The sequence below is a fragment of the Rosa rugosa genome, chromosome 5, assembly GCF_958449725.1.
Source record: "Rosa rugosa chromosome 5, drRosRugo1.1, whole genome shotgun sequence".
Lineage (NCBI taxonomy): Eukaryota > Viridiplantae > Streptophyta > Magnoliopsida > Rosales > Rosaceae > Rosa > Rosa rugosa.
The window spans coordinates 22,469,777-22,484,207 of record NC_084824.1 but is presented as its reverse complement, the minus strand read 5'-3'; the positions used below and the strand labels follow the sequence as shown (position 1 = coordinate 22,484,207).

Genomic DNA, 14,431 nt, shown 5'->3' with positions numbered 1-14,431 from the left:
CTTCATAATTTTATAGGTATGAATTAATGCTTATGGCTTATGTTGAAGGTGAAATATTCGAATTTTATGTTTAAGAAATATAATAATCATATAGTGAACACCCATGAGAGTACTCAATTGAAACTAGTCTCGTACAACTAAATTTTTTTAAACATAAAATTCAATTATGTCAACTTTAACATAACCCAAAAGCATTAATTCATTTTCATTTTCTCCTAAATGACCCAAAAAATGATGAAGACCTAAAATAATACCAAATAATATCATCGCATTGTGTTTATGAAGAGGAGGAAAAATAAGTGGATTCATAGAGAATAGTACAAAAAAAATATCTGATTATTATATTTCTTTAACATAAAATTCGAATATTTCACCTTCAACATAACTCATAAACATCAATTCATACCTATAAAATTATGAAGAACGGCAATCAACCCACAAACTCATGTTTTTTTATTATGTTTTTATACATATATTCTAAATGTCAATTTTATCCTTACATTTAACAGAAAAATTAACAGAAGTACCAAAGTGTCAAACAGAGTCTAACTTCAGGTACCAAACTGTCCCCTTTAATACATCGGGTATCAAACTGTCCAAGTAGCAATACCTCAGGTACCATAGGAGGAATTTACCCTTTAATTTATTGGGCCTGCTTCCTCGGGCCCTAGGGTTTAAACCGAATAATTAATTAACTTCCGCCGCAAGGGAAGGACGTGGGAATAGAACTACAAAAAGGTTCATAAACTGCAAACCTGAATGGACAATAAAAGAGATCGAGGGTTAATTGTAGCCAAAAAGGAGATGGATTCAAAATCAGAACTTGTAGCCGGAGTTGAGGGTAGGATGAGCCAATTACCAGATGAACTTATTTGTCACATACTTTCATTCCTTCCAACAGTAGAATCTGTGAAGACTATCGTTTTGTCTAAAAGATGGAACAAATTATGGAATTCCGTGAACACGTTAGACATCGACTACATCAGAGATTTTGGTGGAACACTCTATGTTGATTTTGTGAAATTTGTTGATGGTGCACTTTCAGTGCATGATTGGTCCAACATCAAAAAATTTCGTCTGTCTTGTCCCGGGGTCTTTTATGGCGATGACGATTACGATCGTATTATCTATGTTCTTCCGACATCAGGCTGTTTCTCAAGTCTCAAGTCCCTAAACCTTTTGCTACTTTATCAATATTCTCCCAGCATTGAAAAGCTTATTACTAACTGCTGCCCTGTAGTTGAAGATCTGGAAATTCGTGGAGATATCATGCTTCCACATGATATATCGATATTCAACATCTCTGCACCTAACTTGAAGAAGTTAACTGTGGATTTCGACCTATCCATTAAGGGTCGTTCCTCAAATGTTCTAATAAAAGCCCCAAAGCTTGAAAGCCTTTACTTCAAGAGGAAACACTTACCATATTCCGCTTATACATTGGAGAATCCAGAATCCCTAAACAGCGCAGTAATTGACGTCTCTGAGTGTCTGTCTTGGCGTGCTAATGGTGTTATGACTGAGCTTCTGGCAGGACTTTCTGGTGTTAAAGATTTGTGCATTCGAGCTGCTTTTTTCGAGACTTGCAATTTCCCTGCAGCTTTTAGTATACTGAACAAGTTGGAGTTAATCCTTTATCATAACTCCTATAGGAAATATGTAACCAGGTTTCTCAATAAGTCACCAAACCTAGAATATCTTGTCTTGGAGCTCGACAACAAATATCTACAAGAAGAGCAGTCTTTCACACCACCGGAGTTTGTGCCTGTTTGCTTGTCGTCGCACCTCAAGAAAATCTACATGAGGGGATTCAGTGGGCGGTGGGGGGAGTTGGAAGTGTTAAATTACTTGCTGCGGTACGGTGAAGTTTTGAATGACTTGGCCATCTCTAGTCATCCAACACTTGGCCATAGAAAAGAAGAATCATTGTACAAGGAAATATTACAATTTCCCCGGGCTTCGAGGACTTGTGAAGTTAAATTTTTGTCCAGCTTACTTTCTAGCTAGGTTTATAAGCAAAGGGATTCAAAGACTTTTGTCAAAGTTGAGTGTTTGTTTTATATATTTGTCAGTTCATTCAACTTTGTGAACCTTTCAATATAATTTCAGTTACTTACATGTTAATATTTGTCGAACATTTATGCTACTCTGTTTCATATGCCTTTGCTACCTTGTATGGAATATATGTCCTTTATATGGGATAGAAAATATGAGCTCTGGGCATGTAGATTCTACATGTATTTATGGCTATTTCTTTATAATCAAATCTGAGATCTTCATGTTAAGATTCTCTTTTTATATATGTTTTATATAATTTCCTTGTATATTTATAGGGTATTTTGTTGGGAACCACGGTATTATGTACAAGATTGAACAACTGTGGACTTTTGTTTCCGCTAGGACGTCGACTCGATCATGAGGGAAATTTTGGGCGGTTCTCTTTTTGATGCATTTTTTTATGATGCTTTTACGGCATTTGCCCTTTGTTCCTTGGAGGCATGTTAAAAGTTACAACTGAACAGTTCTATTTTTTTTTTTTTGAGGGAACACAATGATCGTGTTATGCAAGAGCATTAACAAGATTTAAGCAAATATTTCAGGCACTTTTATCAGAATAGGCAAACATGCAGGAGACTTACCAACACTACTGCTTACCAAAATGGCTTTGAATTATGTGTGGTTCTATTATTTATCAACCAATTGATGACTCATATATAGACAGATGTCCAAGTTACAATTGAATAGTTAAAGTGCGTAAATAAAATAACAAATTACATATAAGTTATTGACAAAAGATGACTTAACAAATACATCATTTAAAGATGAAATTAAACATATAAGGACTAAATCTTACAAATAAGGACAATGTGCTCTCCACTTGCCACATGTCATGAGTTAATTTACATTTTTACCCTTAACTACTTCTTTTGACTTCTAATCCCTTTATAAATATTAAATCTTACAAATAAGGACAATCTGCTCTCTACTTGCCACATGTCATGAGTTAATTTACTTTTTTACTTTTAACTACTTCTTTTAACTTCTAATCCCTTTATGTCATATTTTTTTTCTGAGAATAATCTCTTTCATGTTACTTTTTTTTTTCCGAGAATAATCCGTTTATATTACTTTTTTTTTCTTCTGAGAATAATCCATTTATGTTAATTTTTTTCCCTGAGAATAATCCATTTAATATAGTTTTTTTTTTTTAAGAATAATTTGTTTATGTTACCTTTTTTTTTTTTTTTTGAGAATAACCCCTTTATGACACTTCACAAAACCTCACTCTCCTACTACTCTCATCTCATCGCCTAATCTTACTACTGCACTTGTCCAATCCTGCTACTGCCCACGCTGCACTCATACTCGTCCAGTTCTGCTATTGCACTCTTACTCGTGTTATATGCTACTGCACTCGTCATCGCTAATCCTGCATTCCTACTACTGCATTCGTATAATCCTGCTACTGCACTCATACTCGTCCAGTTCTGCTACTGCACTCGTCATCGCCTAATCCTGCTACTGCACTCGCTGCACTCATATTCGTCCATTTCTGCTACTGCACTCGTCATCGCCTATTCTTGCTACTGTACTCGTCATCCCCTAATCCTGCTACTGCACTCTCTGCAGTCATGCTCGTCCAGTTCTGCTACTGCCCCCGTACTCGTGTTCTGCTACTGCACTCGTCATCGCCTAATCCTGCTACTGCACTCGTCATCGCCTAATCCTGCTACTGCACTCGCTGCACTCATATTCGTCCAGTTCTGCTACTGCACTCGTCATCGCCTATTCCTGCTACTGTACTCGTCATCCCATAATCCTGCTACTGCACTCGTCATCGCCTAATCCTGCTACTGCACTCGCTGCACTCATATTCGTCCATTTCTGCTACTGCACTCGTCATCGCCTAATCCTGCTACTGCACTCGCTGCACTCATATTCGTCCAGTTCTGCTACTGCATTCGTCATCGCCTATTCCTACTACTGTACTCGTCATCCCCTAATCCTGCTACTGCACTCTCTGCAGTCGTGCTCGTCCAGTTCTGCTACTGCCCCCGTACTCGTGTTCTGCTACTGCACTCGTCATCGCCTATTCCTGCTACTGTACTCGTCCAATCCTGCTACTGCACTCATCCTCGTCAAGTAATCCTTTTATGTTACTTCACAAAACCTCACTCTCCCACTACTCTCATCTCATCATCTAATCCTGCTACTGCACTCGTCCAATCCTGCTACTGTACTCATACTCGTCCAGCTTTGCTACTCGTTTTCTGCTACTACACTCGTCATCACCTAATCCTACTACTGCACTCATACTCGTCCAGTTCTGCTACTGCACTCGTCATCGTCTAATCCTGCTACTGCACTCGTCCAATAGTTATTTGCAGGAGCAGTAGCAGGATTTTTTCTTCTTCTTTATTGCTAAAAGTGTCCATGGTTCAGTAGCAGCTTCATTTTAAATAGCAGGAGCAGTAGCAGAAGCAGGACAGTAGCAGGATTTTTTTTCTTCTTTATTGCTGAACGTGTCCTTGATTTAATAGCAGCTTCAGGAGCAGTAGCAGGATTTGTTTTCTTCTTTATTGCTGAACGTGTCCTTGGTTCAGTAGCAGCTTCATTTGCAATAGCAGGAGTAGTAGCAGGATTTTTTTCCTTCTTCTTTATTGTTGAATGTGTCCTTGGTTCAGTAGCAGCTTCATTTACAATAGCAGTAGCAGTAGTAGGATTTTTTTTCTTCTTTATTGCTGAACGTGTCCTTGGTTCAGTAGCAGTAGCAATTAGATTTGTCAATCTATGAATGAAATTAAAAACATAGAAAATCGCATTATTCCCACAGCAAAATTACCAAACCAGTAGCAAGATCACCCTTTTGCACCTAGACAAGTTGCCAAATTGTACACAGATAAAACAAAAACTATCTTCAATTATTGGTTTTCAAGCAAACATTTACATGAGACTGGATCTACAATCAAAACAGAGAACCTCCTAACAATAGTTATCAAACAGTTAAGCGTGAACAAGTATAAAACAATTGAAATTGAAATTGAATTAAACATTAGCATATCATATCATTGATATGATAGTAGCAGATCTGTTCTTATAGCAGCATAGGATGTGAAGCTAGAATACTTGAATTGTAACGGGAAGAAGCAATCACCATGTACGCAGCAGATAAAGAAAAAATATAGCAGTAGCAACAGTAAGGAATAATTTAACAGAGCCAACAACAAGAACTTGATAAAAACAAAGCTTTACATGCACAATCAGCTCCACTTCCCTCCAAAATTCACAAACCGTAACTGAAGAAGCGTAAATGTCATGTAATTTATGAGCCAGGATTTTAGATCTGCATTTTAAGTAAAATGCAGTGCACTATGCATGAGCATGAATGTTTCTTACGATTTCCCTGAGGTCTAGTAAATGCACAAATGCATTGCGATACAAAATTGATGCATATAGTAAAGGAATGAAACGAATTGTATAAATTATCAACACATATGTAGTAGTAATCATTACAAGAGAGCTAGTGCTGCCATCTATAAGAGAACTATTATCAGTCCTATTTGTGTCCCACCCACTAAACATTTAGGTAGATGGCCTTTCCCATGGAACAATCCCAAATTCATCATTATACTTGTCCATTCCTGCTACCAAAAACTGCCACGCTAAAGCACCTGCCCCAGCCTGGTGTTTCTTTGCAGGTTTGTAAATGACATCAAAAATAGTTTTGTAAAATCTATCAAGCTGGTCTGCCAAGCCAAATTCGGCGAACATGACTGATTTATTAAGTTCTTTCTCAACATCTTCAATGTGAGAAAGCATCCACTTGGTGACAAACTTCAGGTGGTCCTCCACTTCTAGATCATGAAACCTACCCAAAAGTGAAAACTGGTTAGATATATAGGAAATCCTAAAAGGTGTTTTGGGTCTGTTTGAGACACAGTAGCAGTATATAACATTAATAATAGTATATTTTGTTGAGTTCAAAAAATTTCGTTAAGTTTCTAGCTGAACTACTTGATGCATTAGCTCATTCATTTATAACTGGTCGATGTGAGGTGTTATGTGATTTGCCTTTTGCTCGAGCATAGTAGCACTATGTTAACCATGTAGGTTTTTCTAGTACTTACTCATACTGCTTCATTTCTGCAGGCTATCACTTGTTCAGGAACAAAAGGTGAACTATTACTAGCTGATGTTACTACTCAGTTGAAGAACAAAAATATCACTACCGATGTCAAAGTTGACACTGACTCCAGTGTAAGAATCACATTGTTTATTCTTATTGCTACTGAATTCACATTGTTTATACTCAATCAAACAAAACAGAGACACAGTAGCAAGCAAACAAGAAGCTCAATCCTTAATAAAAAAAAACCTAGAAAAGCCATCCAATTGAAACTGTAAGATTCAAGTCCATCTACATATCATCACCCTTGACTGCAATTAAGCTCTCTCTCACTGGTTCTAATAAACCCAGTGAAAGAGAGAAAGAGAGCAAATAACACTGTTCGCACACTCTCTCTCTTGATCAGTTGTACCAAAGCAGCCTCAAAAATCAAAAACAACAAAAGGGTTAGAATTTCAGTTTCTAGCACCACCCAGTGACCAGATTAAACCTTCACCCATTTACGGATCGACGGATAGATCCAAGATTGTAATCAGAGCTCTACTGCTACTCCTACCTCATCTTTTCATATCCTTATTCGAAGAAACATAAACGAAGGCAGCAAAATTGGAGTAAGGGCTTACCTTGCCGACCTCCATTGGAGCCAGATTCAAGCTGAGTGCTACTGCTTCAAAGATTTTGCAGTGCGTTTTGGATATGTCGCTAGAGGTTTTAGGGTTTCTGATTTGGGTTTGCGTTTTGCGTTTTGGGATTTCAGGTTTTGGTCGTTGTGGATTATGCCAGTGGCATGAATGTAAATTGTAATAAAAACTGAGCATTTTAGTCATTTTGTATCAAAATTCGAAGCCAGGCCTGCTTCATTTGGTTTTGGGCCTGAGCTTGTGTCCTTATTTGTATAAAACTATTTGAAGGTGGGTTTTCTGTGTTTATATCTTTGGTCTGGTGCTACTATGTAATTTTCTATAAATAAAACCCTTACTCTCTCTCTACGCGCTGCACGTGTTGCTAAAGCCCAGTTTTCAGATTCTGCAAGATCGCTGTTGTCCGCTGGCGCCCTGATGTCTGAGCTGACTTCTGGTCTCACAAGCGTTCTGTGGTCTGCTGCCTGATGGGTGAATTGATGCTAGGGCTCGGGAGCGGCTTCTTGGGCGAGTTGTTGCTTAAGTTTTGGCTGAGTAGTTTCCCCGGCGGGTTTCCGGTGCGAAGACTCTAAGGCACTGAGGTTGGGTTGTATAGGTCTGGTGATGGTCGACGAAGGGTGGGACGAGGCTGGATCTCGATTCACTTCACTTCCAAGCAGCAACGTCGGCTTCTGGTGGGCTGCATCGTTATAGATTTCCAGCGGTTTGGGCTCATGGGTGGTCGGACTTAGTCAATGTCATCCTGGATCGGCGGCGGTGCGGGTGTGGTAACGCTGGATAGGCGGCGACGTGGGTCGTGGTGGTCCTGTTGCTGTTCATGCAACTTCAGTGTGGAGGAGTAGGAGTATTGGGCTTTGGGTTGGGTCAGGATTGCTGGGCACTTTATTTGTGCACTTTTATGTGTTTCTAGCGAATTTTCTGAAATAGTATCAAAATCTTGAATGTCCAATGAGTGAATCTATTTCTATGTACCACTATGGGAACTACCACATCTTGTCTTTCTATAAATAAGAGTGGAATGGTATGTAATGGACTTGAGATGAATAAAATTAAAGCGTAATTTGGGATTGATTCAAAAAAACCAATTGATGACTCTTCAGTTTTCACTATGAGATTTTTAAGTTTTTATTTTATTTTTTTCTCCAACATATTTTTCCCAATACTATCTCGGTGTTACAGTGTTTCTAGTATTGTTTCAAGACTAACATATCTCAAAATTAACCCTAATGACTGATTCCATTGATTTCATTTTATTCTTTCTACGTGTTCCTTTTATTTGAAAGATTATCTAGTATCGTTCTCTGGATATGCACTACCATTAGGGTGATCTAGCTTGTTGAACTTGATCTCATCTTTGCCAAATATTGGGAAGCTAAATTTGGTAATTATTTGAACTCTTTGGAGAGACTTGGCCATGTTCACTACAAATTGTTTCTCAAGTCTCAAGTCTCTTTACCTTTCAGTTTGTAATAATCATTCTCGATGGTGAGATTGAAAACCTTAATAATTAGTAACTGTATTGAAAATTTGAAAATCTGTGGACCCCTGTTAAACTTCCATACAATGTTGAGGATTTCAACATCTCTTCACCTAAATTGAAGAGGTTAGGCCTTCTCCAACCTAAAGGGCTAAAAATAACCCTGGGCTAAATTTTAGCCCTGATTTCTTTACTATTCATCGATTGACATCAACCGTCTTCAACCCGTTAAGACTAAATTATAGCTTTAAAATATACTTTAAAATTTTAAATATGTTATATATATATATATGTTCTTATTTTTTATCAGATTCTTATTTATAGTAATTGGAATCATTTGTTATCATAAAAATATTTTTCCGGTTGTTCTTTTCAAATTCCATGTGTTGCTTCACAAGCAATGTTATAGATTTGTTATACGATTTTATATATGTGGCATAGGTTATCTTGATGGAATATTTTTAAATTCTCGGATATGACTTCGAGGCCACGTGATATGTATTTATAGTGTAATTTTTTTTTAAAAAACCAACGGCTATATGTAAAAAAAAAAAAAAAAAAAAAAAAACCAACGGCTAGATGATGTCAATAACTAGCCATTGCTGACGACGTCATGCATGCATACAAAACAGCTGACCCCAACGTGGGGCTCCCCACTCTCTGATCCATTTTTTTAAAGGGCTATAGGGCTATTTGAAGGGTTATGTTTAGCCCTTAGGGTTTGAGGGTCATATTTGGCCCTTTAACCCTTAACCTAATCAGTTTGACATGAATTGGGTTAAATTTTACCCCTTTAGCCCTTTAGACCATTGGGTTGGAGAAGGCCTTAGGTATAGATTTCTACCTTAACTACTATAGCCATGGTATGCCAAATAACCAAACGTTCTAATAAATGCCCGAAGCTTGAAAGCCTTTATTTTAAGGGCCTGCACTTTCCATATTCCGGTTATATACTAGAGAATCGAAAATCCATAAACAGGCTTTGTAACATAGCATTCCCATCTTGGGAAAAACAAGGAATCAAAGAATGCATAATCCTATACTACACATTTCTTAGTCTTGCTTCATAATATATGAGATCTTGAGCTTCTCATTACCAATTGGTTTTGGGGTTGGATGCTCTGTAAGAATATTCATATACAATTCCTTGAAATATAATAATTTATAGGAAAAAATATAGTTTTAGTCACTCAACTTTCACTTGATTGACACTTTGGTCACTGATATTTATAAAATTTCACTTTAGTCACTCAGTTTTAACTCCTACTATCACCTTAGTCCGTTGGTGAATTTTTCCGATAAAAATAGTCACATGACGCCTCACATGCCCTTTTTTAAGGGTTATTTTCGTCCTTCAATGAAAATTTCAACCTATATTCAAACCAAATCTGAGACCTTCCCATTTCCCTTAAATCTGAAACTTATAATTGACATATTGATCTTCTTGCTTGCTTTTGATCTCGTGCTGCAATTGGAGAACAAGAAAACAGAGGTAATGATATGGGACTTTTTTTTATTTTTCCTTTTATCAAGGAAACTTGGCCATTTCTATTATGTTGGTAACATGTGAAGATATCTTAGTTGTGACATAATATCAGTAAAAGACTAAATACTGTCAACATTGGATCCATGTGGGTCATTGGAACATCTATGGAAGAATGTATAATGAAGACATTGTAAAACAAGCGTGGATATCTTACAAGACAATTCCCATAAAGCTTTTGCTCATGTAAGAATCTGTTCTTTAAGTGTTCTAGTAATGATATGGGACTGTTAACCAACAGCCCAGAATGAAAACAAATATGAGAAGGTCCTAGAAAAAGAGAAAACGTTGGATGTGTTTAATGAATTTAATAAGAGAGATACAATGGCCATAGAAAAAGAGAGATACAATGGTTGAAGGAAAAGGGGAAGCGAGGAAAATTAGAGGGAAGCCATAGATTTTGGAGGCAATTGTGAAGATTTTGGAGGGAATTGTGAAGAGTTTTAGGAAAATGGCGGGTAAATGGTGACAGACAAAAATAACCCTTAAAAAATGGCATGTGAGGCATCATGTGACATTTTTTATCAGAAAAATTCACCGGCGAACTAAAGTGATAGTCGGAGTTAAAGTTGAGTGACTAAAGTGAGATTTTATAAACATGAGTGACTAAAGTGTCAATCAAGCGAAAGTTGAGTGACTAAAACTGTATTTTTTCCTAATTTATTTCTGCTTGGTGCATGACTAAAGTGGAGTGAACAAACTTAGTCTAGAGAAACTGAAGTGAGTGAGAGTTGTGTGTGAAGGAAGAATCATGTTCAATGCACATCTCAACTCTTGTCTCTCTCATACGCACAATTAACATGGTGAAGATCCGCAAGCCTATATAAACTAGATAAATCAGGAGTAGGGAAATACTGTCGATTAAAAACCCAACAAATTTCTACACATATTACACCTTTCATTGCAATATAGCAGGTGCTAGTGACTATTCAATGTTATGATGCGCAGGATGTAAACAACTGGTTATACAAAAATCACTGACCTGCTAATGTTGTCCTGGTCCTGAAAGCACAACCCGAATGGTCAAGAGGGCCGGAACCCAGTAGCCCATACACATGGAGATCGATCGGCGGACTAATACAATCGTTTCCTTCACATTTCCGGCGACCGAGACAAATTGGACTGATTCATATTTAAGATTCATTTAAATTGGAGTAAAACTGATTTTGCTGAGCTCGACGTTTCCTCAGCAGAATTGTAACTTCCAACTTAAAAAGCACAAACACAATTTATTACATCAAATCCACAAGAAAGTATGCAAACAGAGAACTATCACCCTTTTACAAAACAACCAATTATTCCTACTAATTACTACAATTTGATTCAACTAGATTCTCTTCACTGATACTAAGTCTTGAGTAGCACCATAAGCTCTGTGCAACGCTTCCGCGCACCAGCCATGACCATCGTCAACCGTTGGCATCCTCACGTCCAGGACAGGATTTATGGGAACATGAGAACCTGGCATTAACACAGCAGCCAAAACTCTCAGCACGTTTGAAGCATCAATGTCCATCATTACTCGTACTTGTGGAACTCCTTTGGGTGCTGGAGGAATTCCCTCAATTTTGAAGTATCCCAGCAACTGATTTTCTTCCAGCTTCTCGCCATCACCTTCGTAAACAATCACAAGTGCTTCGGCTTGATTATCATGGGATGTTGTGAAAAGCATCTCTCTTTGGGCTGGTATTGTGGTGTTTCTAGGTATGATCGGCACAAAGTTGTTTCCATCAGCTCGAATTCCAATTGAGAGAGGTGTGACCTGAATAGATAGCACATCCACGGATTCAAAAGGATCATGAACACCTGAAGCTACGTATCCTTGTAGTGCTGCTCCAGAGACAGCAGCTTCCAATGGATTCATCCCTTCGTAAAGCTCCTCTTTCTTGCATACGCTCATGACAAGATTTTTTATCTTTGGAATGTATGAACATCCACCTACAAGTACTACATCGTTCACATCCTCAGGTTTTACCTTTGCATCATGCAAACACTGGATTATGAGGCTAGCACACTTATCAAATACGGCACGATTAACTTCCTCAAATTCTTCTCGGTCCACAACCTTGCAGATTTTCATCCCATTTCCCAGGTCAACATCAATTTGAACAGAATTTTGGGAGGAGAGACTGTGGATTGCATTCTGGGTCGCAACTCGAAGTAACCCCTTTGATTTGATTTCATCAACTCCATGACTTGTCAAAAGATTCTCTGCATTTGGCAACAGATGACGCATCATATTCTGAAGCAAGTCTTCTCCTCCAATGGCACTTCCTGTTAAGGCAATTATTTCGGAAATTCCTCGAGGTGCCTCTTCAGCTGTAACACTTACGGCGACATCACAGTATCCAGCACCCATATTGAAGATTAGAACATTCCTATCTGTTGACTGAAATCCACTTTGTTTTGCATATAAGGTATATAACAATGCCACTGCAGTTGGCTCTGGCATCAGTTTCAGGATATGAAGGCCAGCCATGGCACATGCTCTCTCAATCCGAGTCAGCTGGAATCGGCTGAATGAAACTGGCAAAGTCAGAACAACATTTTTTATTGGCCGCTTTAACTGTATTTCTGCCATTTCCCTAAGTTCCACCAAAAATATTGCCAGAACTTCTTCAGGAGTGGTGGATCTCCAGAAATTTCCAACCAAGGCTGCAATAAATGGGCGGACACCAATGTCCAATGTTTGTACTAGAAATGGAAGGCTTTTGCTAGAGTGGACAACTGGATCCGTGTCAACTCGGCCAATTAAGCGTTTCATGTTGAAGATTGCAGCTCCGGATAACATATCATGATCTGCAGAGAGTTGATTGCTTAGTTCCCCAGAAGGAGTTCCATCCTTGAATGTAACATATGAACTAATCATCTTCTGGTTCCTACTGTTTTTAAGGATCTCAACTTGGGAGCCATTCCAGATCGCAACCCTGCATTGTGAAGTGCCAATATCAATTCCAATTGTTGTTTCAGGAAAGGTGCATGAGGATTTCTCCTCCCGACTGGTTTCACTATCAGATGCCACTGTGTATGCTGCCTCAGCCATTCCTGCATTTCGAAAAGTGGGAGATGATGAAAGATGTATTATGAATTTAAAACCATCCGAACATCAAAAGCAGCTGGATACAGCACAAGCTGAATCAGGTTCAGTCTCTATGAAAGCAGAAGTACAAGAGAAGTTGCATTATGCCTACTCAAGGAGGCCAGACCAAGATAAAAATGAAATTAAATCCAACCCCAAATGAAACTACAACCAAACTAAAATCCCAAAAATGGAGGAACCCCAACAAAATACCTAAAGTAACAGAAACAAAATAAATAAACCTAATCTATAGGCATACACCTATGCACAGAGTGGATTCATCAATCACTATACAATATATTGTACACAACTACCCAGAAAAATAATACCCGAAGATGACACTCAAAAGTAGCTTCTTTTTATGTACGATATACCAATCAAAAAATCTGAGTGAGTTTGGAACATTCAGTATTCTTCAATCTCTACAGTTAACCACTCTCCAGTGCCCTCAAAAATTGCAGTTTCAATAACTAGGATTTCAAAAATTCGATACAAACAAGTGCTATTTTATTTATTTTTCCTTCCTTTTTCTTTTTCCAGCTTGCTCTGCCAAATCATCCCAAGAGACACAAACAACTTCCATGGTTAATTATTCAAACTCTAAACTATGAAAAAACAGAGAAACCGACACCACTATGCACTCAGCACTAGCAGGTTGCTTATTCAAACTCCTTGGATACAAGTAGTGCCTGATCATCAAAGCCATAAGGGCCTGAAACCACTGAAAACTCAAAACCTATACCTATAAACCCAAAACCACTGAAACCTCATCTATGCCCAAAAGGATTGTAATATTAGAGTTCATACAGGCCTTTCCACAAACACCTGTAAGGTGTGTTTTAGCAGTAGCATTATTGTTGGTAGGACTGTAGAAGCAAGAAGCCCACATAATTTAGCGTCAAAATTTAAACCCAACAAAGAAAATTCTGCAGCAAAATATAAGCTTTACCACAAACCACGATGAACTCAGTTCCCAGGTGACACAAAATGTGAAAACTCAACAAAATTTCTTGATAACAAAACGAGTAATCATAACAATAACTCTCTAAAAAAGATGCAACCCATTACTCATTTTCAGAAAGAATAACCAGTTCTTGGGTGCCAAAGATTAATTACAGATACCCAACAATTGATTCAAGCTCTATACATAGCCATTAACGGAAAGGTGCAAACTGGTATTAATTAAGGAAATGAGCGAATGTAGAACTTACAGTTGACAGTTGAGCGATACAGCAAGGCTTGAAAAGTGAGTTTCGATCACAGGAGCGAGCAGATAAGAGAAAGATCGCTTCGGGTTTGGAAGAGTGAGATTACAGAGTATGGGGAGAATTTGGAGTGATGAAATACCAAAGGCGCTAAAGTTCTAGAGCTTCCTAGAGGAACAAGGTGGCACTAGACACTCGTAAAAGCTTACTAGAATTTTCGATAACTATTTATAGTGCACACGTGGAATGTAGTGCCTCTCTCTCTGTTTTTTTTTTGTTTTTTTTTTTTTTGAAACTAAAAGCAAATCCACCGGGGGAATTGTTGCCATGGTACCACATCACTTTGTGACCCAGGTAAC

At 38.1% G+C, this 14,431-nt stretch overlaps 2 protein-coding genes across 2 annotated transcripts; one reads left to right on the top strand and one right to left on the bottom strand.

Moving 5' to 3' along the window:
• The first annotated feature begins 804 nt into the window (after window positions 1-804).
• LOC133711371 (F-box/FBD/LRR-repeat protein At2g26030-like) lies at window positions 805-2,007 on the top strand. Its single transcript, XM_062137501.1, has one exon. It carries the CDS (start codon window positions 805-807, stop codon window positions 2,005-2,007), a length of 1,203 nt encoding a protein of 400 aa, XP_061993485.1.
• Window positions 2,008-10,997: 8,990 nt separating this feature from the next.
• Window positions 10,998-14,282, bottom strand: LOC133712699 (heat shock 70 kDa protein 8-like). Its single transcript, XM_062138802.1, has 2 exons — window positions 14,079-14,282; window positions 10,998-12,833 (listed from the first exon to the last, which is right to left on the bottom strand). The coding sequence occupies exon 2, from the start codon at window positions 12,829-12,831 to the stop codon at window positions 11,116-11,118; it is 1,716 nt and encodes a 571-aa protein (XP_061994786.1). The 5' UTR covers window positions 12,832-12,833; window positions 14,079-14,282; the 3' UTR covers window positions 10,998-11,115.
• Between the last annotated feature and the right edge of the window lie 149 nt (window positions 14,283-14,431).

Coding starts and splice junctions, on each gene's coding strand:
- LOC133711371 (XM_062137501.1), top strand. CDS start 805: ATGGATTCAAAATCAGAACTTGTAGCCGGAGTTGAGGGTAGGATGAGC.
- LOC133712699 (XM_062138802.1), bottom strand. CDS start 12,831: ATGGCTGAGGCAGCATACACAGTGGCATCTGATAGTGAAACCAGTCGG.